Genomic DNA, 26,776 nt, shown 5'->3' with positions numbered 1-26,776 from the left:
ATTGGAACGGACACAGTTTGGAGTGAATGACTTACGTCTGACATTGCACACAGCATTAATGGGCACTTCATGGTAAACTGGGCAAAGGTTTTTTATCTATTACTATCATGACAATTTAACTGTCAGAAAAAGTGTTCTATATGCACACAAAACATCTGCTAACAATTCAGAGAAACTAATAGGAAAAACATTATTATATTTTTTAGTTTTCTCTTTATAATGTTGATGTAGTTGCTGAACTGTTTCCATATCAAAGGCCTGCCAGTTTTTACAGAAATACATACAAAGGCAATTTATCATGAATGAAAATAGTGTCATTTTATGCTGCAAAATGCTTTAAATTCTTTTATATACAGTATATATATATTATGTTGTTAAACTGTCCATTATACAATTTCAAACAATAAATAAGATATATATATATACATAAAAATGTACAAATACATATGCAGAGGCAGCTACTATGACCAGCGCAGCTGCTACGACCAGGGCAGCTGACCTTCCAGCCTGCCTAGATGTTCAATTTTCACCTTAGAGACCAAACAATTTTTTGCATTATAGGGAGGAAAAGAAAAATGTGATGATTTTTTGAACCATTTGTTATTGGGTCAACTTGCATGTCAATTGTCCTGGTGACCAAACTCTAAAATGGTCCAGTATGTTAATACTGTCCTTAATCAGGAGATACAGTATAACTCTTGGCAAGACTGGACGTAAGCACATTACCCAAAAATTCAAACTATTTCCTTGACGCTAGAGTTGCCATGTGTGTAAAATTTACCCATGACTGTTTCCATAAGATGTTAAAGTCTCTGTTTTTTACTTTTTCTAAAATTGTTATGCAGCATTTCCAGTTAAAATAAAATTAGATTAAAAATAGAGGGACTTACAGTATACCTATAAGCACCAGCACATTCAAATTAACCCCATTATATAACAGCTTATAGTATTTTTGCTCTATTCAGTGCCAAGACACGTTTGAGAATTCTATGCTGTCAGGCAATGTGAGAGATATTCGCCAGAAATTTGTCAATATTGATTATATAATGAATAAAATAATACAATTTATGGGCACCAAACCGGTATTAGAGTAACTGAATGATATGACTGATGGGGTCTGTGGAAAATACAAAGCCATTGTGTAGAATATTTCCTAGTCACAAATGTTTATTGTGTGGGAAATTTTAATTATTTTATTATTTAATATTATTTTACCATGGTTATTGTTTATTGTTTATTACTGTTCTGTTCAATTGTCTCTATTATCATTAATTCCAAATTCAAATGTTTTGTTTGTTTGTTTGTCTGCTTTCTTGGCTATCTGAAGTCTCTTGGTCTTGGTCTATTAGTGAAATCATAAACATAATATATATATATGAGAAATAAAAAATGTATGAACTGAAACTGTGCTGCTGAATTTACCATTGCAAAACAGGCTGAAATGTAATCATCCCTAAGTGTGGGAGTTCTTTATTGTTTTAACTGTTCATTATTGTCTATTTAGGGGATTGTACTAGTTTAAATAAGCAGAATAACTGCAATAAGGTATTGTAATGTTATACTACTCAATTTTGTATCTGTTTTCTTTAAGAAGCCAAACAGTTTTTAGTGTCATCTTCGATTTAAGTGATCTGTTGTAGGTCACTTAAGAAGACCTGTAAAACAAGGAGACTAAAACACAGCTAATGATCATCCATCCATCTTCTATACCCGCTTTTCCTGGCTCAGGGCCACGGGGATCTGCTGGAGCCTATCCCAGCTCTCTCTCAGGTGGAAGGCAGGGGTACACCCTGGACAGGTCACCAGTCCATCACAGGGCCACATGTAGACACACAAAGACAAACAACCTCACACACTCTCACTCACTCCTACAGGTAATTTAGAGTCACCAATCAACCTAACATGCATGTCTTTGGCCTGTGGGAGGAAACCGGAGTACCCGGAGTAAACCCACGCAAGCACAGGGAGAACATGCAAACTCCACACAGAAAGGCCGGGATGCGAACCCACGATCTTCTTGCTGTGAGGCAACAGTGCTAACCACTCAGCCACCATGCTGCCCTGCCAATGATCATACATACTCAATTCATTACTCTAGGCATTTCCATGTGAATACAATGCCATAATACATTAACAAGATCAATGCAGTAGTTAGGTGCTTGGGTAACATCAAAGACCTTTGGCAGTTGAAGTGTTAACCTTAGATAAATCCTTGAAAAGCCAGAGAGGTGAGACACACAGGGCGGTCTATGTTTACTGAGGCAATGTGCCTCCTGGCCCATGTCTGGCCCAGTTAGCCAGACAGACAACAAGCATTTACATGAGGACTCAGCGACTGACTGGGGCAGAATTTAAAGTACAAACAACAACAGAGGAAGCGTTACAGACTCCTTTGCAATATTAGATTCATGTATGTTGCCTGTTGTTTCAACTTTTGATAAACTGACAGAATGCCACAGTTTTTGGTAATGATTAAATATTTCAGAAATATGTTGTGGAGTTTTTGTTTACAATGGAAAAATGATTCAGTTTTTAATAATGTTCCCTATTATTATGCCCACATTTATTTTACCCCTTAATTACAGCTTTGAATTTTAGCTCTAATGCATGGAAGCTGGACAGACTACATGTCTGGACTGTTATTTATTTCAGCCTGCTATCAGCCGATCTGTCAGCTTGCTCTCTGTGAACAGTGTAGGTCAGAAGTTCAGCGGCAGAGCAGAGAATCACTTTTGTGAAAAGAGTATGTGGATCATATTACTCCTGGAAAGCAAAGCTGCTAAAACCACTTTACAAACACGACAGAGGCTAATCAGCACAGAAATTCAAGCCCGCAGAGACGTGAAACTCAGCCAGAATGCTAGTGAACCTGTGCAGAGGAAAACCGCTGCAGTATGGGAAAATGAGAAACAGACTAGCAATTACTGCTAAAAATGAAGAAAAAAAAGTATGACTGGAAGAAAAACAGGGAGACAAAGCAGATGCAGGCGGAGAAATATGTGCAGGCCCAATGATGTGGTTTAATAATATCCACTGTGTTTCAGATTCATCAAATGCGATCAAACGCGACTCAGACAGACTTCTAAAGTGTGTGCTTTGGCCTTCTACCTGACGTGAATGAACATGTTCTTTGTGTGCCGATTTCTTGACATTAATTCTTCATGAATGTGACATTCCTTGTGGGCCAACAAGTATGGGGAGCAGAGACAGAGGAAAAGCAAAATATAAACAAGGTAGGGAGGGAGACACATGGCGAAATGGGGAAGATAAAGGAATGTAGATGGATAGAAGAAAATGTCAAAAGAAAGGGAGAATGGTTAGAGAGAGGAAAGATTGAGAATAAGCATTAAAGGATGAGAAAACAGATGAACAGTAGCAGGAAAGGACTGATTACTTGAGAAGGGATGATGTCGACAGTTAAGTCAAAAGAAATAATGCAAAAGCCAAGAGAGGGGAGAGAAATGGGATGTAAGATAGGAAGTTTGGCTGAACTGTAAGCAATGGGAGATTAAAAAACTCTAAAATGGTCCAGTATATTAATAAATATGCACCTTCTATAGCTGGGGAATGAGAGTCTGCCTCACATCTGTTTACTTCTGCTTGATTCTTCCTATCCACTATCATTACCTACACAAAATCTCTTGTGGTGAGGTGATTCAGTCTGTAAGTTAACGCTTGATCTTGACAAGTATGTATGTGAGGGCAGCAGTAAGAACACAGGCTATGTTTCTGTTTTCCACCTGTGCCTGAGGAATGTCAGTGTGTCCTGCCCAGCCATGACAGAGCAGACAGCACAGCCAGGATAGGCCCTAAGCCAGCTATGTAGCAGTCTGTTTGAGAACATCCTACAAGGATGGTGTTTCATATTCTAAGCAGTGCTGGAACAAAATCACTATTAACTTTCATGGCACGATTAATGGAGGCACTACATTGTAATCCCATATGTACATTCAACAATGATCTTCTTCCACATTAAGGAAATTATCACTTGAAGACCAAAGGAACCAGCTCACATAACACAAATCTTCAGTATAGTGTATAGAGAGGAAATCTGACCTTCATCGTATCTCTGCCTGGACTCACTTCCTGGTAATGCACTGGGCACGCCCTCATACAGGCCTTCCCCCACAAAGTCTGTGTAGAAAAGCATAAAAGACATGACAGCCATCCAGCTGCAGAGTTGAGCCACACACAGCTGCCTCATCACCCACGGGACATGGCAATAGCTCCTGTAGATCGTGGGAGTCATAGACCAGCATGTTCTCAGTAAGCACAGCAGGGGTCCAGACTTCAGCAGCCTAAGCTTGCACTTCAGCAGGTAGCAGCATGAACGTGGCATGCCACACTGGCTGGCCTCCATCAAACCAGCCCCAGACTCCAGCAAAGAGCCAGACCCCACTAAGCCACTGCTGGCAAATGGGGGTTCCTCAGACACCTTCATGGTGATAAGCACACTGGAGACAAAGATAATGATCAGGAGGGAGAAGAGGCACTCAGCCTGGCCTCCTAAGTAAACAGAGAGTAGGCCGCGACTCCAGTCCAGAGCAGGAAGCAAGTAACCCACACAGCCGCCCAAGCTAACCATGAAGGAGAACATGGCAAAGGCTTGGCCACAGTCTTCCTCATCCCGATACAGGTCTGACAAAAGAGCCTCCAGCGGTGTAAAGCACACTTGTCCACAGAAGTCTAGGAGACCCACACCAAAGATGAGAAATCCCACCTGAAGCAAAGCAACAATGAGATGAAAGGCATGTGAACAGGTGTGAATTCTAAGGAGATCGAGTTCATCAATATGACAGTCACAAACAGGTCTCCTACCTGGAGGGTGCGCCCACTCCAGGCAAGGCGTGCAGCCAGGATGTCAGCATGAGGAATGATGAGAAGTGCCAGAAGGACTCCCAGAGACAACAGCCAGATGAAAGGCCGCCTTCTGCCATAACTGCTGTTGCAGTGGTCACTGGCTGAGCCAATCAGAGGGATAAACAGGAGACCAAGCACTGGACCAATACCTGTAAATGGAAACAAGGATACACAGGTGAAGTCAAAGACAACACTAATATGTAGTGGAAAAACACCAAATAGAAAGGATACAGACAAACTAAAAAGAAATTCAGGCAATGTGATGTCAGTGAAAATATCAGTTCAGAAATGTTAAACCATTAAATCAAACAGATAGATCCTCCACCAAAAACACACATGTTTCCTGAATAACATTTTTGCTAAGCTTCAGCAGCATACAGCAGCTGTCCTATCCTGCCTTTTACTGGGCCTGGCAGGACCTCCTTGTTGCTGTCCTACCAGGGGGGTAGCACATGCCATCATTACAGACTGCTGATGATTGCTCCTCCAGATGGCCTGCTGCCTGAAGGTAACCCATCATCAGCTCATCCTCCACACGTGACCAGGTCTTGCTAATTAAAACACACCATGGCTCACTGGATGTTTGCATACAGAAACACACGCAATATCTGAAACGACCAGATCTTGGGGCTAGACTTTGACATTTAAAGGTACCCTGTGGAGTTTTCATTACAGGCAAGCACAATTTTGTTAATAGTCAATGCTTTTTTTTATTAAAATGTCAGTTGTGTATATTGTACATTCACGTCTGTCATGTAAGAATAAAACATTAACAGTATGAGAAACTGCTCATCCAAAACACTGCTCTATAGCGCCACTAGGGATCAAAAATATCACAGCAAAGAAATATGTCTGGAATATGTAACTTCAAGATTCATCTGTGTTCTTTCTACAGCTTGCCAAGAAACTAAAGGAAAGACTATATTTGTGTTTCTGGTACTCCAAAACCCATAAAGGACAAGCACTGAGAGACCAGGTAGGTAAGTTGGGAAATAGCCAAGCACAGAGAGAGAGGCAGGCAGGATATCTGAGAAAGAAAAGTCAGCCAGGCAGCTATCCCCTCCACCGCATTTCTTCCTGCTACAGCTGTGGAGGCCCATCATAACAATCTTCTTTATCTACAGCTATAAGACCTACTGTCTCACACCCCCACCACCTAGCAGCTACTCACTGCACCCTGCAATATATTATAAATCACACACTAAAGCATGCTGTAAAGCCTATGAATACAACGCAAGCTGCTTACAGACAGACACACACACACACACACACACGCACGCACGCACACACACACACACACACACACACACACACACACACACACACACACACACACACACACACACACACACAGGGGCACATAAAAACCTGACCTGCACACCACATTCAATTTTGCTGATTGTAAAATGTGCTTCATTCCACAGTGTGCTTTGTTACTTAAAAACAAACCTAAGTACACTTGTAAAAAACATGAGTAATGGACACCTTGGTGCTAAAAAAGCACTAGCAGACAGGAAAAGAAAGTAACTGGAGGATGAAGCAGCCAGCAAATGGCTTTTAGATAAAGTTGAATGTATCCACCTGAGAACTAGTGCTTGGCAAAATTAGTTTTAAGCGTCTCCAGATACAATATCTATCTCCATTCAAATAACATTCAGGCACCTAAAAATAAAGGCAAATGAGAATTTCATGAAGTGCTTCTACTGGATTGGCTAACAGAGCAGGTTATTTAGGAGGAACTTTACAAAACAATCATTTCTTGTTTTTTTTCCTCCACACTAGCAGCTGTTAAGAGATGTAAGAGTGAATATTGTTTACTCTGTATACTTGAATAGTCTTCTGTCATCTACACAGAGCATCTTGGTTAGGTAGAACTGCATGTCTCATCATTCCAGTTACAAAACAATATCTCAGAGACACATTCAGTGACAACCATGTGAATCCCATTTTGACCGACAGGCTAATATTCCACAGTGGTTCCTTTGTATGATGGTGCACTTAGTTGTTAAAAAACAGTATGATTAAAATGTCTTGTATCTTGTCAATTAAAAGTGGAAGATGACATACACTGACTACCTTAACCAGAAGGTTTACAATGTTCTGTTCATACAGAGACAGTGACTCTCCTCTACTGTATTTCGGTTTTTGAAGGTGTTTGTGGTGCGTCAGGTTACATTATATTGTTAATATACTACCTAAGAAATGAAGGGAACATGGCACCAGCGTGAGGTCTGGCTGTCGCTTTGAGGATTTTCATCCCAGTACCTCACAGCAGTCAGGGTACTATTTGCTATGACATGGAGGTCTGTGTGGTCCCCCAAGGATATGCTTCCCCAAACCATCACTGACCCACCAGTCATGCTCGATGATGTTACAGGCAGCATAACATTCACCGCAGTGTCTCCACACTGTTTCATGCCTGTCTCATGTGACCCTGCTCTCATCTATGAAGAGAACAGGGCACCTCAGGTTCTCTGCTGAATGCCAATCAAGCTGCATGGTGCTGGCCTGTGAGCACAGGTCGTACTACAGAACATCAAGCCCTCATGCCACCCTCATGTTTCTGACAGTTTGGCCAGAATCATACACACAGGTAGCCTGCTAGAGGCCATTCTCTGGGGCTCTTGCAAACAGTGTTAATTGGACATCACAAATCTGTTTTCCTCTGGAAAGAATCAGTCAGGAAGAATATGGAGAGAGCATTTGTCTGTGGCCACCACATGTAAAACTATTCCCTTTTGGGGGGTTGTCTTGCTTTAGCCTCTCCATTTCATTGACCTGTTGTCACTTTGCACTCAAGCAGGTGAAACTGATTCACAATCACTCTGTTCATTCTAAATGGACAGATCCCTGAAGTCTAGCAGACTTGGTGTTACACTGTGTTAATTAAATGTTGATTTTTTTTTAACAGTTTATATTTCTAGTATTTTTTTCCCACATCAAAACCAAGCAGCTTACAGAATATCACAAAATGGTATGAACCTCAGCCTCAAAATGACCTATAGATGGATCAAAGCAGTCACAAATATTGCATTGCTTAATGAATTCACCTCTCTTTTCACTGTTTTGCCACTTAAGACACGGCAAAAGACATGAAATCTGGGGTCAAACTCCTACTGCCATGCATGATAATCAAGTGAACTGTCTACTCTTTACAAATACTTTCAGCCAGTAAAAAAAAAAAATCTTTTTTCAGCCAGTTTCATCGCTATGATTTTCAGTGGCACTAATTCCTGACAAATACAAACTTATTGGCTCTTATTGGCTCATTTCTTCAGCCTCGTGCAATATTTACCCACAGGTGTTTTCCTCGGGTGTGTAATACCTCTGCTGTAATGAAAACAGCTTTTGAATTAATACAGTTGCCAGTGCGACACCAGAAAAACACTTCAGAGCAAGCTAGATATTAATTTATCTGACTTTAACAATACTCCTATTAGTCACTATGCAATATGTAATAAAACTGATCAGAGAATTTGACATTATTTTTACTTCATTTAAATTATGATTTCATTATCTTGAAACACAGAACAAAGTTTCTGTGAAGCAAAATGTAAGCAAGGAAGATGCATTTAGTCAAATCATAGTTGCTCTGTGTTTTTCAATGTCAGAAAACTGTCTGACCTGAAGTGAAACCCACAAACAGCAATAGACAACACTAAGTCAGTCTGGGAGATCATGACTCTTCCTCAGGCACTTTGCTCGCCTGCTGCCTTTCAATTAGCACCTGATTACCATCTCAACAAAAAAACAGGTGATTTGGCCACTGATTTGTGTAATGACTGCAATTATGTCTTTATGACCTGAAAAAGAAATAAGACCGGCACCCTGAGGCATAGTCACGCCTCTCTGCAACACCCCCCACCACCACAGAAATTTGGCTACCACCAGACAAAGTGATAAATTTGTGTATTGAACTAATTTACACAGACACACATTCCTTCGATGGTAGAGCCAATTCTGATCTACAATACCCATGAATTAGCAGAAACTAATAAAAGAATTTTCCATTTGTCTTATATCTGTAGTGTAGCAACAGTAACAAAGCTTAAAAATGATTAAAATACTTCCTTATTTCTTTTCAGGCCCATGACAATACACAAAGTAAAGTAAATACATGGCACTCAGGGACTATAGAAATCTATCATCTGAAACAATTACTCATGTCAGTAAACAAACCACATAGAGAGCGATGCATCCCAGCAGTTCTGCAGTCTGTCCTTGAGAATGTGTGCTAGTTTGCTTTTTGGTTTAATGAACACCATGTTGGAAAGAGACACAGAAGGGGAGATGACCAGGGAGCATACATATATGTGCAAGAAAAATGTCCACACAACTACACACACACACACACACACACACACACTATAAGCTAGCAAGGCGGCCTTGCAACCAAATGCCCATATTTCAGTCTTCAGTACATACCTAGCACCATGGTCATGTAGCGCTCCTCCACTCCAGCCTCTAGCAGCAGCGGGGGCACGTATGTGATCCCAGCTGCCACACAGATCTCCAGGCCACAGGTCAGGGAGTTCAACAGGATGAGACGCCACTGAGACCTCCATCCAGGCATATTTACAGGGGCTGGCTTGCCTTTCCTTCCCTCTGGGATGGCCACTACTAAGGACAGCGGAGGGGGGAGGAACCCAGAAAAGGGCAAGGGGGTGAGCGTTGTGAGGCAGATGTTGCTCCAGCGTTACGACGGGGCTGCCGGGGAGGGACAGCAGGAAAGACACATGAATGTCTCAAATGACGTGGAGGACTCATCCTCTTCTTAGCATTCTGGATCTAAAGAGAAGAAGAGCAAAACAAGTTTTTAAAACTTTAGCAACACCAACATAGAAAAATGCCTAAATACAAAGCAAATTTCACAGTGTCACTCCTTGGTGTGCAGTTCTGTAAAGAAATGTGAGTAAAACCTAAAGCATGTTACATTAAACAGGTCTTTTACAGCCTGATGCCAATGTCCTCAAGTTATACACGGACTGTCAGCACAACAGCTTTGTCACAACAGATTTAAATCTGCACAGATTCCATCACAATTTTCAGAAACATAGAAATGACAGCCAACAGTCACAAGATAACATGATATTGATGTCTGCTCAGAGCTCTTCACCAGCAGCTTCCAGACAGCAAGAGCAACAACAGGCAAACAGAGGGGATGAGTCAGCTGCTGCAACATGCCAAACACACCAATCCATTTGTCTTGAGAATTCTTTCTCATTTGCTGGCCTTTTGTACGTCTTAAAACGCACATGGTAGATGTCTGAAACTTTAAATAAAAAGGATTCTAAGCTCCAAGTTCTCGTCTCTCTTCTTACTATATATCCCTTTCACTTCTCCATAATAACTCCAGTATTAATGGGAGGATCTAGAATCCAGCCTTCCCTTGGCTGACCCTGTCATTATCTATATTATTAAGTTCTGATTGCAGCTTTAGTCACATGCACAAGTCCTCCTTCCAGAAATGTTCAGAAGATTACTACTATTATTGAGCTGAGTGTGTGTGACACAGTTTTGAGCACCTGAAAAGACATTTCACTAGAAAATTTCTATAAAGAAGGAGGAAGATTAAGTCACACATGAGAAGGACGACACTAGAAAACATATTTTACTGTGACAGCTTTAAGGACAGAGGACTGTGTTGTACCAGATAGAGAAAAAGTGACAAAGTCATCAACTGTGTTGTCATGGTGCTGTTTTGAGCAGCATCCCTCCACATGTGACTCTAAGCTTTATGTAGCAAGACAAACACAACACCAAGGTAAACCATAACTGTCATCCTGTTTTTTTCTGCATGGTCCTACAAAGACGAGCAAGACAACCACACCCTGATGGATAATCTTTCTAATAGCAATGTTACATGTCTCATAGATCCATTTTTAGTCAGTTTGGCAAAAAAGAAAGGACAACCACAACATGAGTCAGAGTTTATCTACAGCAAAACGCTGCAACTCTTGTCGAGGATCAAGCATTTAGTGTGACATGAATTCTTGACATAAAAGACAACCATATTAGACAAAGTGAGATTTAAGCTATGAAGAGAGAGTAGAGTAGGCAGACTGACGAAGGATCATGTCCTCGGTTAATATATGATGGGATATAAACTGTCTGCATTCATGTATGCATCTCTGCTTCCCAGAAAGTACAAAAAAGCCAAAAAGATTATAATTTTCGTCATCATCCACCAATGAGGTGTGTGTTCTTTTAAAGCAGAGGGAAAGAGCAAGAACAGTCAGAACAGTCGCAAACACAGAAACAACAAGGTGCTATATTTGCATTTGGTGTGACATTTCTCTGCCAATGCTACCCATCTGTTCTCTCCCAGCAAACAAAATGCATGTCATCATCTCCAACAACACTTGGCTAATCACAGAAATGTGCTCAGCTCAGTCAGTGATCTAATCAGTTTCATACTGTATTCCAAGAAAATGCCTGTACCTTCTGAGGTTGGAAAAAAAAATCTTTATCACAACATGTACTGATCAAGCTGAGGAAACATGCTTCTTTTTCAAGAAACCAGAATGGGTTTGGTTTCAATTCTCAGCCCAGAAATTTCATGTCTTTAAACTGTACTTTGACACCACTGTCACTGTCAACAGGCAACCCACACTCAGAATGTCCATATAAACCTCTCATCTTCATAACAGAACGTTGTCAGTGATGCCATAAGAGTTCCTACAGCATTCATTACGCACTCTTTGATATACTGGCTCTTTAAGAATCTGGAGGACAAAGCGACAGTGTTAGCAGGCTGGCCCGAGCAGGGGTCTGGGTCACTGGGAGACAGGACCATTTCACACCCGTCAAATCTCATTCCCACCCACCCTGAGCACACTGAAAAACACCCATCGGGGGACCAGGCTTTGCACCTACGGCCTGTCTGGCCACTACAACCCCCTACCCACATATTTTGTCTGTGTGCGTGTGTAAGTACATTCCCCCTCCCCCTCCTCTGCATTTCTTCCTTATCCTTCCTCAACCCCTGAGGTCAGCTTCGTTGCTGACCTGCATTCTGAGAGGACCCTTTTGACAGTGTGAATGCTTTCTATTGCAGTTCCAGCTGACTCGCTGTCAAACTTTCTCACTGGAAACAGAAGGGCCCCTAGCAGTAAGAATAGAGAAATCTGATTTGTCTACCAAAACACCCACAGCTTGTCTGGATTCCTGCCCAAATGCAAGTCAGATTCCATGGTTTTGTAAATTGAATTGTTGCTAAAGCTCTGACCTGAGTGGCAGTGGTAGGTCAGAGTTAGGACAGGGGTGAGGGTGGCGGATGGAAGGCTTGAAAGACTGCGGGAGGAATATGGAGAAACAGTCAAAGTAGTGCAGAGTTGCATTCATCCACCTCAGTCACATATAAAAGGAAATTCTTCTGTTCTAAAAATTATACTGTAAAGGCAGCCCAATGTTTGTGGTACTGCAACAAAAGAGGAACAAACAGGAGAAACACACACGTTGGCAACCCACTGCTTGCTTAATTACACCTCTGACTCTATAGTGAATTCCAGTCATGCCCTTTATCGTCTTCCTCTGAGATACAAATGAAGGCGCACACTGTTAGACAAACAACTCTCCTTGTCAACTTTTGCGTTTAAACACTACAATCTGAGCCAGAATGGTGAGAGAGGAAGGCTGGGGGTAGTGGAGGACTGCTTTTGTCAGCTCTCCTATTGCTCCACCACCAACCTCCATTCATCAGCAGGCCCCCCAAAAATCGGTCCTAATGACTCTAAGCAGTATTCTTTTAATACAAAACAGGCTTTGTAGACATTGTGCAAAGGAGAGTAATGTGTAAGGTATCAAGTCCATTTCTAAGGCTTTTATTAATGCAGGGTTCATGTAGATAGTAGGATACTGAGTGTTTGTGTTAGGGGTCGGGTGGGCTGAGGTGGGGGTCTCCCAGAAAACAGCGGGGTGTAGGACAAAGGATTGGTCTTAGATGACATCAATGCTGCAAGCACAGTGCATGCTGTGGATGCAGTAACCTAGACAGGAGGGTCTGGTTGTGTGTTTGGCTCAGGCTGAATGGCTGCAGCACAGTGGCCTTCCTCCCTATCAGTTTGTTCACATTAATGGACTTGACTGTCTACATGAAGACACACCAAGATCAGCGTTTATGCTGGCTGCCTCCCTGGCTTAGTGCCTGCAAACTGTTCCAAGTGGCTCTCCTCTGTTCTCTGAACCACACCAACAATTTCATGTGGAGAAATCCTTAATGGACAGTGAAGTGCTTACAGTGTTGCTATATTGTCACTACCTCTGCATTTCATAACAGTGCAACAGTGCCTGTGCAACTTAGCACTGTCCTAGAAAGAGGGGCATCACTGTATGGTGTCACACTCTGAGGGGCCCTGACAGGTTCGTTCTACACACAGTCCCCAGCATGTCCCCAGAGATAAGTGCCAGTTTTTACATGATGACAGAGCTGACCAAAAATAATACTGCTCAATACAATAAAACAATCAGACCTCTGCATTGACTCAGTTAACAGCATTAATAATAGATGAATTTAAACACATATGTTCATTATTATCACCTCTTCTGTCTCCCACTCTTTTCTCCATTTCTTTTATGTTCTTCCCTTTGATATATTCCCTATTGTTCCGGGGTCTAATGTCCATATGAGCACGTCATCAAAGCTCTGGTTCCATCTTTCCACTCAAACTGTTTCCCTCTGTCTCAAACAACTGCATAATAGCATGGAACTCGTTTAGCATACTTCAGTGAAATGTTTAAGTTTTTTGGTCTGCCTCTGCCCACTTGAAAAGGACCCCTGATCATACTGACCCTACTACCCTCAACCTGTAATCGTTAGCTCACATCCATCAGTGCCACCCCTGACCCTGCCTTTCACCACAAATCATGTGATCAACCTAAAATTTCAAAGACAGCATCAGTAGAAGGACAACTGCTGCTGATGGTCCTCATGTACTCTGCTGCCTAGTTAAATGAAAAGTCAACCTGTCACCACTTATTTTAAATAGTGTTTCTGTGAGATGATACAATAGTAAGGCATATAGTGCATCTTATAGTGAAGAAGGAAAGATGACCTTGTCTTATCTCGTAAGTCTAATGACTCTGCATTGCCAAAAGGGGAAGTGCTCTTTCTATCTCTGCGCCTAATTTGGACACCATTTCAGAATCCCCTTAAGTTTAAAACACCAAAAAGAGATGGGAGAAACTAATAGTTTATGGTTCTTGAGAGAACAAAGCTTTCAGGGGCCTAAAGAATGCAAGTTCTGGAGAAAAGTGCCTATCTGTGGGGAACAACACACACATACAAACATCTCCACACATGCACTTATCAGATGGACATGAGAGGAATGCAGCCTAAGTTGCCTTGCGCTGTTGTGGGATTAGAGTGAGTCTGGGTGTGTGATAAAAGGTGAACTGAGGGAAGCCTGCACCTCTGTCCACACAACGAATGGAGCCGGCTGTGGCTCAGGGAGGTGCCGTTATCATACTGGCCCATGCAAATAGCACAACAATGGAGTGCAGCAGACTTCAGACCTGTAACCTCTTGTGAGTCAATGTGGCTGATAATGTGGCTCCCCACAGACGGTAGTTTTCCACTGTAAGGTGAAAAGACTAATAAGAGGTTATGCAAATGCTAATGAGTTTTCAGTCGCCCATGATCAGGTGTGTTTACATTTAGGTAATAGAGTTTTCAAATTTTTAATTAGGTATAGCAAAAAGTTGACTGCTGTGAGATGGTATTTCCAGTCTAGTGTCTTGTTACATGCATTGGGTCATTTTCCTTATCTATTATGTAGGAATAAACTTGACATTTCATAATTAATGTCTCACACATACAGCTGTGTCACATTGTTTTATATTTACAATTTCACAATTTGTTTTACAAAACAAACTAACATCACATCATCAAATTTAAAGACATGTTTATTCATACAGTGATATGATAACACCTGTAACATGTAACATGTAAGTGGTCTATAAGCTACATCCCTTACATCCCAGACATACACATTTTAATAAAAAAAACTTATTGTACAAATAACAAGTCGCATTAGAGCACTGTAGCAAAAAAACATGGCTTAAATTTGAGTATTTATATAAAAAAAGATACAGCTGACCTTTCACTATCATTAGCCCACACCACACAGAGGTACAGTTTCATCTGCAAAAAGAATTAATCATATTTAAAGGATATTCATTTTGCTTAGCTGAATGACAGCATCTAAAAATCCCAAATACTGACAACTAAAAGCATGTCTTTGCCATTACAAAGACTATATTTAATCCTATTGATTTTATCCTGTATATGAAGTATTTGCACATCTGGCCTTTTACACTCAAAGGTATGAGAATGTAAAAGATATAATAGCAAAACACCATAATGAGTCATGAAGGTGTGGAGTGGTACTCACCAACCAAAGCTCAAAAAGCCCATCTGTAAATTGAGTATCTAATCTATTTCAGGTTTTAGATTAGCTGCTGGTGCTGTTTATCCAGTTACCTTTCTCCACTCACTGACAGAGCCTAAGTGCACCAATTCTTCTGACTACTTGCTTCAGCTCAAGAATCTGAGTCCTTTTTAATCCTGCTTCTTTCTGAGTCCCCCGTTCCCTCCTCGCTTATTTATCCCACCTCCTTTGCATCCCTCCCATTATTCTCACTCTCTGCCTTTTGTGCCTCAGCCTGTAAGGTGGGAATTGGGGGGAAATCCCAAGGCACTTGAAGAATTCTGTCGCTTTCTGTCTGCGTCTGTCGCAAAAAAATGACTCGCTTTTGTTTTCCCTTTTTGTCTGAATGACTAAATTCAGCTGGAAGATTAAAAACTTACCCTGAGATGTAAAGTTAACAGAACTACATGCTCACCTATGTCGTATAATGGGAGCAGAGGCAGTTAGGAAACAAAGAATGAATTGATATTATCTAACCTCACACTGAGGCCACTCCCCCAGCTCTTCTCACTATCTATAACCGCTCCCTAAAAGTTCTGTATTATAACCCCTGACCTGGTATCATATTCAGCTGCCTAACAAGCCAGGGGCAGCTCTCCAACCCTCTCTCATTACCACCCTTCTTCCAGCCCCATCTTAGTTAAGCTCATACTCCTGCATGACCACTTGTCCATGGACTGCTTTAACCCTTCTCCTGATTCACCAGCTCAGCCAGCAATAAGGATATTTGACACACACAGTATCACTCCACCCCTGGCTGGCTGCCATGTCTGTACCCCACGCCAAACCAACCTCTAAAGAAAAGCTTTTAATTTGATAACAGCAAAGAAGAAAAAAAAGTGGAGTTGAGGGAAATCTAAATGGGAAGGGTGGTTAGTGGTGGTGGTATGGTTGAGTGTTGAGTAATGTCATTAGCCTATAGGTGGCTTTTAGGAATCTCTATCTCAGAAGCCCAGAGGCAGATCAATATGAAGACAGGGGTGTGGGGAGAACAGGCTGTTGGCAGCACTTCCCCTCTGCAACAGGAGCGGCTTGCCTGGAATTAAGAGAATTCTGAAAATCCCATTTTGGAGAAAGGCTGGGCCTCAGCATGGATGTTTGTGCCCAGACTTAGAGAAAATGTTTCCTCTACATGAAACTTTTGTTTGGAACAAATAAACATGTGCAGACAGAGTAAACAATTTCCTTCCTGTAAAATTGCTGATAAATATGTGTCATTGGTGTGCAAGTACAAATATGCATGTTGAAAACACACTCTTTCATTGTAGCAAAATAATTAACTTGGTATAGGCAAAAAATTGTTTGTGCATCCAACTAGGGCTGCAAATTCTGTGCCTCATCTCCAGGTTTGTGGGGAAGGCTGAACCCAACATAGCCATAATATGCCATGACACAACGCTCTCTGATGTACCGAGAAAACCAAAACAGTGTGTCAGAAAGAGGCCAAGGGAGCCCAATAACGCCCAAATGTCACCCACATTATACGTAGCAATAAGGATGGGCTGGGAAAGATCAATAACTTGTGGACATCCACAGCAAATTAACCTTTAAGTAAATATGTGAGGTTGATGCATAAACACAGGGCTTTGATACATAAGTAATAGCTTTTAACATTAGTGCTTTTGGGATTAACACGGTTGAGGCTTACATTGAGATTCTCTAGGAGGTATCTATACCAGGATATAGCATCATAGCTGGTGAACAACTCTTTTATAAAGTCCCCTAAGGCTTAAGAATCTGTCATTTTTTTACATACACAGGGCCATCTGTTGCACCCACAGAACTGTCACAGCTGCCACATTATCATAAAAGATGAAAATTAAATTATGAAATGTTGAAACGATCCATAAAGCTGTGCTGAAAGCCACACATTAGCTTATATCCTCTTTAGCATCAATCACTTTGCACAAGCCTGCTTTGCACATTTGTTCCTGCACTGGAGAAAGGAGAAAAGAAACGTCAACAAAGTAACAAGTTAACTTAGGTTTGTAGGGGTTTTCTTTGATAGAGAATTTTTCATACAGTTTCTAAAATTCCTTAATAAAAATTTGACATGTGTTATTAATAAATGCTGGGTTATTCCCAAACAATGGAGTTTTAAATGTGCTATGGGTGTACTATAAACTAATATTATGACATGCTGTGTTAATGTAATGTAATGACACATGTCCAGTATAGACTTGCTCTGCCAAGCAATTACAAACTATATAGACAGACTATACTGACCATGTGAAGGGCCTTTTCTTGGACAAATGAGCTGAGCTGAATAAACACCTGATTTCTACTAACTAAAAAACACAAAGCAGATGATAATAATAGAAGGCACAATGTCTAATATCTTGTGAATTTTACTTTCCATATTAAAATCCTACATGAAGAACCTCTTACTACCCTCTAGCTCCATTAGTTAGACCTACCGGCAGGCAATGCTGGTAGGTCTCTTTCTGCAGCTAAAAGAAAAGGGAGTCCTCGCATGCATGCATGAGCTACTGCAGAACGTGCAGCGAAACAGTCAGGGGTCAGGCAAAGTCAGTCCAAACATTAATTGAGGAGGCTGAGAAACTTTACCAACAGTGGAAACAAGATTAGGGTGGTCCTTCCAGCTGTTTTTCAAGAAACTATAAACACCAATGACATAAACCTTCCAGCTGCCTGGATGCAGCTGGCTTTGTCCCAAAGGTGAAATAAAGTTTTGGTTCTTTTTCCCTCTCTGTTAAACCTACTCCACGTAATAGACGAGTCTTGACCAGCATGTAAACGGTTTGGTTTGGTCCTGCTTCTACCAGTTGAGGAATGCTGGTAAACTCAGGCCCACTGTTTCCCTAGCTGAAATGGAAACGATTATTCATGTACTCATTTAATCCTTTGTCATTCCCTTGTCACTTGCCTTACCAGGGCATCACTTACAAGTGGCCTAAATTGTCAATGTCAAACTTTTGACAAAGTCCTCAGAAAGTTCTCATCTCCTGAGAGACCCATTTTGAGTTCTTTATGCTTGCTTCTGATTAAATTCTGAATGTGATTTTTGTGATTATATTTAGAAGCCTGCATGGTTAGCCACTTGCCTACAAGGTAAAGAACTACTGTAACTCTACATTATCAGTAGGCATCTGTGTGGTGAAATGCTGTTTGATGTCTGCTTTTGAAAGGTGCTATAGTGACAGTTCCAGCTGTTGTCAGAGGAGGAGTGGCCCAAGGCACAATGATTAATGCCTCAGTCAAATGCTACACAAACCAGATGGTAAAGATAGAAGAGAAGGGCAAAGTCCTCTCTCTCACTTTCTAATGAGTAGCATGCACAAGAAGGCTTGAACCCATATGCATACGCACACCACGACTCTCCATATATACTTAAACCTGAGCATACGGACAGTGTTTAAATTACTTTTCATAAATATCCTGCCCAAAGTCATTAAGTGCTTGGTAGTGGAACAGTAACCAGGATGTAGCCTTTCCTCCAAAAACACAAAAACAACAGCATAACAACATGATTAAACAATAGAAATGGTTTTAAAACACTGCAGGCCTCCTGGGAAATAAGAAACATCAGTCATCAACTCTATAAGACAAAAAGCCTGCCAATAAAAGAAACATGTAATCAGAACTCTTTCCTTCCTTCATTTTAATCATGTCCTCTAACACACGCAATATCCAACTACCCAAAAAAGCTCAGCTCAGTTAGGGTGGAACAACAGTTCTGACAGTGTGTGAGTGTGTGTCCTTCAATGTCCATGTATGCACAAGAAAGCACCCTTTCATGCATATGTGAGCTGTAGGGACCATCATAGCTGATCTTCCAAGCTTGCTGTACAAAACATTTCTGACAAAACAGTGGTCTGGCCAGAAACAGCCATCAAAGCACTCACACACATATTGACTAAAATTATAAGCTTGATCCCTTCACAAGGCACAGAGCATCTCACATATCAAAGGTCTCCATCAAACACTCAATAGCATCCTTTTCAGCATTCTACATGAAAGAGAACATTGTGGTGTCTTTAGAATATGATGTTTTCCCATTCACAAAGCCAAACTTCAAAGGAGGGCTAAATCAAGTTGGAAACCTCATTCTTTCCTTGTCTTGGTGTTTCCTGGTATTTTCAGTATGAAATTATCAGAAGGTGGTAGGCCATTCATAATTTGGCACACTAAATACCTTACCAGATTCGCTCTAGGTCTAGATGTGCCATTTTACACTCTCTCTGGGGTTTCTCTAACTTGAGAGTGTGAATATGTATTGTGAGCATCTGGCAAAGTCCTTATCTCCATGGGAAAATGTCTAAGGACAAGTCTGTGTTAGCTGTGCTCCAGGGCCTCTTTCATCTGCACTTCAACTGCAATTTAGGAGCTCTGCCAGACTGTCAAACTAGTGCCTCTCAATAAAAGGGAATTATGGAAAAGTGATAAGCAGTCTGTTTTGTAAAAGCCAGACCTGAGGCTTTTTTCCCTTAATTCGAGACCATCCCCTCCAAACTTGAGCCAGGTCAATTAGGCTAGCAGGTGGGTGTGAGAAACAACACAGAGCGTTGTGTCTCTTGTTTTCCAACTCCTATAACACGAATAATACAGTTACTGTCAAAGGTACACATGCAAAGCTGATATGGGATGATATTGGCTTACATTCAGCAACACTTGAGAACTGTATGCAAGGTCCTGACAGAAAAAACTGTCAAAAAACTATGGGAGCCTTGAGCTACAAGCATCAAGCAGAGATGATGAGCAGGATACATGAGCAGGTCTGACGAGCTCCCTTCTTGTCAAATCTGCGCCCCAGATTTTTTTTCACTTTCAAACTTGTAATTCAACCCACATTGAAACACATGACATCACTTGGAGGCATTGATTTTTTTAAAGCGTTCACACACCTCCTGACAGTGCTACTAAAGGCTTCATGCAGCTTTTTCACATATTCAGAAGTCACCAACGTCTGGATACGTCCCATGTAATGTAGTGTCAACCCAAAAAAAGTCAAAAGGACAGTCCCAGTTCTTTGTGAGGTTGAGGTAGTGATGAAGGCTGAAAGAGACACAGAGGAGGCATCTCTACTCCTCAGGTGTGTATGACCTCACTTGTGTGAATGTGAGACATGAGTGGTTGCAGTCAATTGTAAAATGCAAAAACAGGTAGAGGCACACAATTCAAAAATGATGAAACAAGTGAAAATTTGCACCTACAGCTTTAACAAACCAATGAATGCACAGACATGAAGATAAAAGTAGAATAGACTGGACAAAGTAATATGTGGAGTTCCTAGTTTTACAGTCAAAAGAAAAAAAAAACATCAGCCAACTTACTTTTTCCAGCCATAAATTAGTGTATGATTTGCATTTTAAAAAACTGCTGCCCAGGCATATTTCACTCATTGTGTTACAGTGTATTTAAGTTTGATAGACAAAATTAAACAGAAAACAGTTAGAGAAGCAAAATGAACAGGTGCCAACACACCCACACACTGAGACAGAATGATTTCATACCATAATAAAGAGAAGATAAGGAATATTCATGCCTTTAATCAGACAAGATTTAAAACACACACCCAGAAAACCTAGATGACTGAATTGGATATCCCTTCACCCCCTCGTACCAATCAAAGCTAGCCATGATCCCAAGAGGACTGTCACAGTATAATGTGCATGGCTGGGTTTCTGCCAGGATCAGATGACATTTGAGTCTAATATTCGTGAGGGCTACAGGGAGAAAGCAGCGTTAGCAGTGTTTCATATTTGAAAAATACATAGGAATTTCACAAATGCTGCATGAACTCAATGTGAAACTAATTACTGAAGTTTCAATCAGATCTGTCTAATATACAAATATTGGTAATGATAAAAATGTCTGTAAAATTTTCCACAACTGTGAGAACATGGCCATAATATGAAAAATGACAAAACTGCTGAATGATAACAAAGACACAGAGGACTGCTTGGTGATAGGGTAGCTGGCACAAACGGGGAATCCATAGGTGGTCTTTCTCACAGTTCCAGCTGGCTGAAAAGCACTATTACAAGGAAGCTGCTGGGACTTTGACCCTGCAGCCTGCACAGGGCTGGGAAAAATATTTGTACCTCTCTGCTTCCCATCAATAAGACATCTGCTTAATACTCAGCCATTTCCCCGCTGTTAGTGAGTTATGGATATTTATGTAATGTGTATTACAGTCTATGAGCAAGTATTATATTGCTTTTTATTGGTGGTAACTGTCATATATACATACACACACACACATATATGCCTTCACCAAGGCAACAGTGGTCAGCCTCCTGCTTTCTGCTTAGTGTACAGTCTCAGTAAGCTGAATTTTGGGTGAAACCATCCATGCATTGTGAGGAGATTCCTTGTCTTGATGTCAGTGGCCTCTATCTCCTCCTTTTGCCAGGTTATTATACCAGCAGTATATATGATGACTGGCAGGTCGTAGGTTTTGATAGCCCGGACCTTGTTCTTCCCATTCAGCTGACTTCCCAGGACTTGCCTTACTCTTTGTAGATATTTGGCAGTTGCTGCTCTCCTTCATGTTTCTCATTTGCCTGTGGGATTCCAAGGTACCTGTACATAGCTGTCCTCAACATCCACTATTTTGCCTTCTGGTAGTACAATCCCCTCAGTTCTGAATACCTTTGCTCTTCTTGTTACCACTGATTGTCACTTGTGTGATTGGCTTGAAGTTGGCCTATAGGTTTGTTTGAGTTCTTGATGAAGGCTCTTATGGGGCTTTTTCACTAGCACTATTTGGCTCTACTTAACTCATTTATTTCGTTTTCTATTAGAGAATACCACCTGGTAGCAGGTACTTTTTTTAGTACCTCCTTGGCTGAGGTTCCTAGTGGGCTGAGCCATTTGTTTTTTCATTTTTATTATCTTTAGCGAGGCAAATGGCTAATGCTACCAGAAAAACAACAGGAGGTGCGGACGTTTCAGTTTCACGCTGCTGTACTATGACGGCCATGCCCACAGCGAGGTGGATACTCAATTGTAATGGAAAATGACTTAAACCGAGTCAAGTTGAGTAGAGCTGAATAGCGCTAAAACTGTGTAATGGAAAAGGGGCATTAGAGTCCTGTTGATGTTGTACAGTTTCAAGCATTCCAGGATCAAAGTATGTGGCATTGAGTCATAGGCTTTCTTAGAGTCAATCCAGGCAGTGCAAAAATTGGTCTGTCTGGTCTTGTAGTATTGGGTGATGGCTTTATCTATCAGTAGCTGGTGCTTAGTTCCTCTGGTGTTCCTATCAATTGCTTTCTGGGCCCCATATGCCTACTCATCTTATCTGCTATGATGCCTGACAGGAGCTTCCATATTGTGCAGAGGCAAGTTATTGAGCAGTAGTTGGATGGGACTGCACCCTTCTGGGGATCTTTCAAGATTAGGACTGACCTGCCTTCAGTTAACTATTCAGGGTGGGTCCCATCCGCTAGCAGCTGGTTTATCTGTGCTGCTATGCGTTCATGAAGTGAGGTTAGCTTCTTCAGCCATTAGGCGTGGATCATGTCTGGGCCTGGTGCTGTCCAGTTCTCCATGTTTGAGACTCTTTCTCTGATGTCTGCCACTATGATGGCTACTGGATCTTGTTCAGGGGGGTTGCTGGTATTTGTTCTTAGGTCCACCAGCCACTGAGTATTGTTGTTACGTGATGCTTCCTTCTGACATGTAGTTTCTAGCCTTGGTGGGTCTACTCTCAGGTTATTACCTTGCCAGTGAGAGTACACTTTGCATGGGTCAGCAGAGAACATCTGGTTTATTCTCCTTGCTTTTATTTCTCTGATATACCTCTTGAGGCGGGTGGCCAGGGCTGTAAGTCTTTGTTTGGCAGTTTCCAAGATCTCAGGTAAGGACAGCTTGTTGCATTTCTTAGGTAAGCCTTTCTTCATCACACCTGCAGTTCTCTTCATGCTGCCTTGATCTTGTTTTTCAACCACTTCCTCCATGGAGCATACTGCTTCTTATGGCAGTTCATCTTCTGTGTATCATAGCCAAGAATCTCAAAGATCACTGTCGCCGTAGTGTATATCAGCTTGTTGGTCTCAGGGATGGTAGCCGTAGGGATTGTTTGTTGTGCTGCATTCACGTCTTCAAGCATACTTTCGGAAGATACTCACTTGGTCTTTGTAACCGGTACCTGGAGCCGGAGGTTCTTTTTATTTATTCTTGCCATGATCTTCCATCTGAGGTCAGCTGCTCTTGTGTGGAGCTTGCAGGATACTACTGGGGCTTGGTACCCAATCTCAGAGTGTGGGCGTGATGATGACATCCCCTCTCTGACCTGATGTCCTGGCTCCCCCTTGCCATAGCATTTGTGTTGTGTACCTTGTCAGTCTCCAGTTGTGAAAACACGTGCTTCTTTTGGATGTTGGAACACTGAACTACTAGCTGTTTCAGTGTTAGTGTAGGTGCTGGGTTTCAATGTTTCAATAGGTCCCACATCCTCTGCATTTTTTTAAACTAACACCCAGCCCCATCAACTTTCTTTTTCCATTACTATTTTTATGCCCCTACTCCTGTTACAACAAATGACCATACTGTCAGTGATAGTGCTTGTACATTTCAGCAGTAAATGTACAAGGCCCAAGTGGCTTGAATGTTTGCCTAAAGATAACAACAAAACACACCATGCAGATCTGAGAAATTAGCCCCTTCTAAATCATAGTGCACACAGAGACAAAGGGAACAGAGGCAGCCAGCATGAATTCTGTCAATATAAAGGCAACAGCTCACATTACATGAAACCTCAAGGCAATTGGCCCAACTTAAGCACAGACAAGGTTTCATCTATTTTCCTGCAGACAGTTGGAAAATAGATGTAACCAGTATAAATTACTTTTTATAATGCATAAAACCAAACCTCAGAAATAACTATCTTAAACCTGAGGTTGCATACAGAAAAAAAAATACTGAAGAAAAATAGGCCAAGACAGCACCACAACTTGACTAATCTGACTAAACTGGGACACAAACCTTAAAACCTGAAAGAAACAGAAAGAAACAGAATTGTCATGAGAGCCATAAAACAGTGCTTTCCCACTAAAATGACTGTCTCTTTCTCATGTGAGAGACAACCACTGTAAAAATCACATACCTGTGATTGTTCATGGCTACACATGATACCCGAACCACAATAGCACACAACGCTTTGAAGAAGACACAGAGCTTAAAAAAAACAAAACAGTTTGAGCATCTCTACAGGCTGTCTCCGTTAGGAAGAGGTAGCAAAAAAAAAAAAAAATCACACCCACCACATAATCCACCACCTGTCTTCAAAAACATACGCAGGAACTGGGTGTAATTCATTGAGAGTCCAAGTTTACATAGAAAGCGCAGAGAGCACTCCGAGCTACAGATAAACGGCCTACGACTGATTAAAACTGCAAAGCCTTCAGTCTGACTAAGTAGCTTGGTGTCTTCGACGGTGGGTGATTATCCTGCGTATGGGCTTGGGGGCATATTAGACTGTCAGAAAGCAGTCAGACAACAGCCAGCTGGTCTAGCAACAGCATCCTGAGTGAAGAAGCATTTCTATCACTGTGAAACAGATGAGCTATGCAGAGAGCGGCGCAAACCCCTCCAGGGGCAACACATACAAAATAGTGAGTGCTGGAATTATGGCTGCACCAGCTACAGCAGCAGAGGATAAAATTTGATTTTAGACAATAACTAAAAGGAAAAAAATGAAGTTCCATGTTTAATATGGTGTAAAGATTAACCAATACATATTGGAAAACCTATAATGAGTCAAAACCACAGATTCAAAACCAGTCAACATGTGTGCACATACGCATGACACGCAATCTCCTGTCGGCATCTCATTGCATGCCTACTTCTAACAACCCAGGTCCTGCAAAAAAAAAAAAAAAAAAAACTTTCTCTCAAGGCAAACACACGTCAGAGGCCAATGCATTAAATGCATCAACTAAACTAATGTGAATTCTAAAAAAAATAATAATAATGAAAACCACTCCTGTGGGGGCAAAAATTGCAACTCTTGTGTCAAGTATCAGGAGGACCACGAACCACACTACGGTGGGTGACAGTCATAGTACAGTTAGCTGTGGGAGCAGTCAGTTTTAGGCAAGGAAGAGTGCAAAAGTTACATCCAGCTACATCCAAAGCAGTATTTATCCATTTTATTTACAAGGACAAGCACCTGGACAGTACTGCTGAGGTACACAATACCAAGTCTGCAGCATTTCAGTAGGAGGCTGCATCTCAACATGTAAATAAGATGGTACAAAGACACCATGTTTTATGTATTTGGTTTCTGCTGCTTGAAATGCAGGTTGTGGTGAATGGATAGATGAGAGAAAAAAGAACAACTACAATAAACAACAATTAAACAATGTGCAGGTTAATGAGACCAGTACATCAGCAATATCTTATACTATGATGCACTATAATTCAATTAAAGTTTGTCAAAAAGAAGCTAAATTAAAAACTGAATATCAGCTGAATCATTAAAATTTCAAATTATCTCTGAATTGCACTGTACTGATTTGTCACAAATATAGCTTCATTTTTTTTGTATCAAATCCTGAACTGTGTGTTGACACACAGACCACACTGCATGAGATTCCCACCCTTGTTTATAAGGCATCTAAATATTGAGAAGAGAAGAGAAGAGAAGAGAAGAGAAGAGAAGAGAAGAGAAGAGAAGAGAAGAGAAGAGAAGAGAGAAAATGAGATTAGCTGCCAGGGCCAAGGAAGCAAAGAGTCTATTTTCCAGGGCAGAAGAGAATAACACACTTGAGTGGTCTATGCAGAGGGGAAAAGGTCTTTTTGTAATGGCAGCGTCATGACATGGTGACAATAAAACTCCCCTCTGTCATGGGTTAGAACTGTTTAACCTTTTGATCCTCCTCCTTCTTAATGTGGTTTCTAAGTCTTGAAGGTTCTAATAGTCGTCAAATAAACTAGATTCACACATGTACAAAAATAACGCATGATTGGAAAGCTATGGCTCCTCACTGCAGCTTGCTAGACAAGGAGTTTACTTAGTACAAAAGGAATTTATGTTCCAAACCAAGTTTTCTACATAAGAAAATTAAAATTAGTAAGGAGGATCCACAAAGCTCTGCTGTGTCACCTTTTTGAGAGTTTCCTTTCATACTTTAACTTTTAGCAGTGCACTGATGATTACCCACCCATTAACAACACATTCTGTTTAACAGAGGCTATTTTTACAAGATTTAAACCAGTCACTCAAACTGTCCTCGTTGATTATTACAAGAGGACACTGAGGCTGTGAGTAATTCAAGCAACAAGGAAGTATCTGACAAGCAGACTAGTTGGTAAATGCTTCAGTAACTAATTCTTCACCATAAACATTTTGTGCTGAAGTGCTCTTGAGCAATCACATCTGTGCAAGGGGAGTTATACTTCATGATCATTAGGTGTAGAGCCGAGGAGGCTCACACCAAAGATGTTGTGTTTTCTCATTAATCTTTCTTACATCTTGTACAGTACACTAAGTCTTAATGAACAATACAAGATGCCAAGAA

At 41.2% G+C, this 26,776-nt stretch overlaps 1 protein-coding gene across 2 annotated transcripts in view; it reads right to left on the bottom strand.

Annotated features, from left to right (window-relative positions):
- LOC113133056 (solute carrier family 45 member 3) overlaps positions 1–26,776 on the bottom strand; it is a 33,956-nt gene that overhangs the window by 6,322 nt on the left and 858 nt on the right. For both annotated transcript variants that reach the window (XR_003295949.1, XM_026311584.1), the window contains exons 2-4: positions 9,286–9,648; positions 4,819–5,009; positions 4,057–4,720 (exon numbers count right to left, since the gene is read on the bottom strand). Coding sequence is in view for 1 of the 2 variants with exons in the window: in XM_026311584.1 (XP_026167369.1) it covers positions 4,057–4,720; positions 4,819–5,009; positions 9,286–9,433 (1,003 nt within the window). In the remaining variant the exon portion in view is untranslated. The remainder of the gene's footprint in view (positions 1–4,056; positions 4,721–4,818; positions 5,010–9,285; positions 9,649–26,776) is intronic.

This window comes from Mastacembelus armatus, chromosome 6 (assembly GCF_900324485.2).
Source record: "Mastacembelus armatus chromosome 6, fMasArm1.2, whole genome shotgun sequence".
NCBI lineage: Eukaryota > Metazoa > Chordata > Actinopteri > Synbranchiformes > Mastacembelidae > Mastacembelus > Mastacembelus armatus.
The sequence above is the reverse complement of the archived record's forward strand: the minus strand, read 5'-3'. Positions and strand labels throughout refer to the sequence as shown.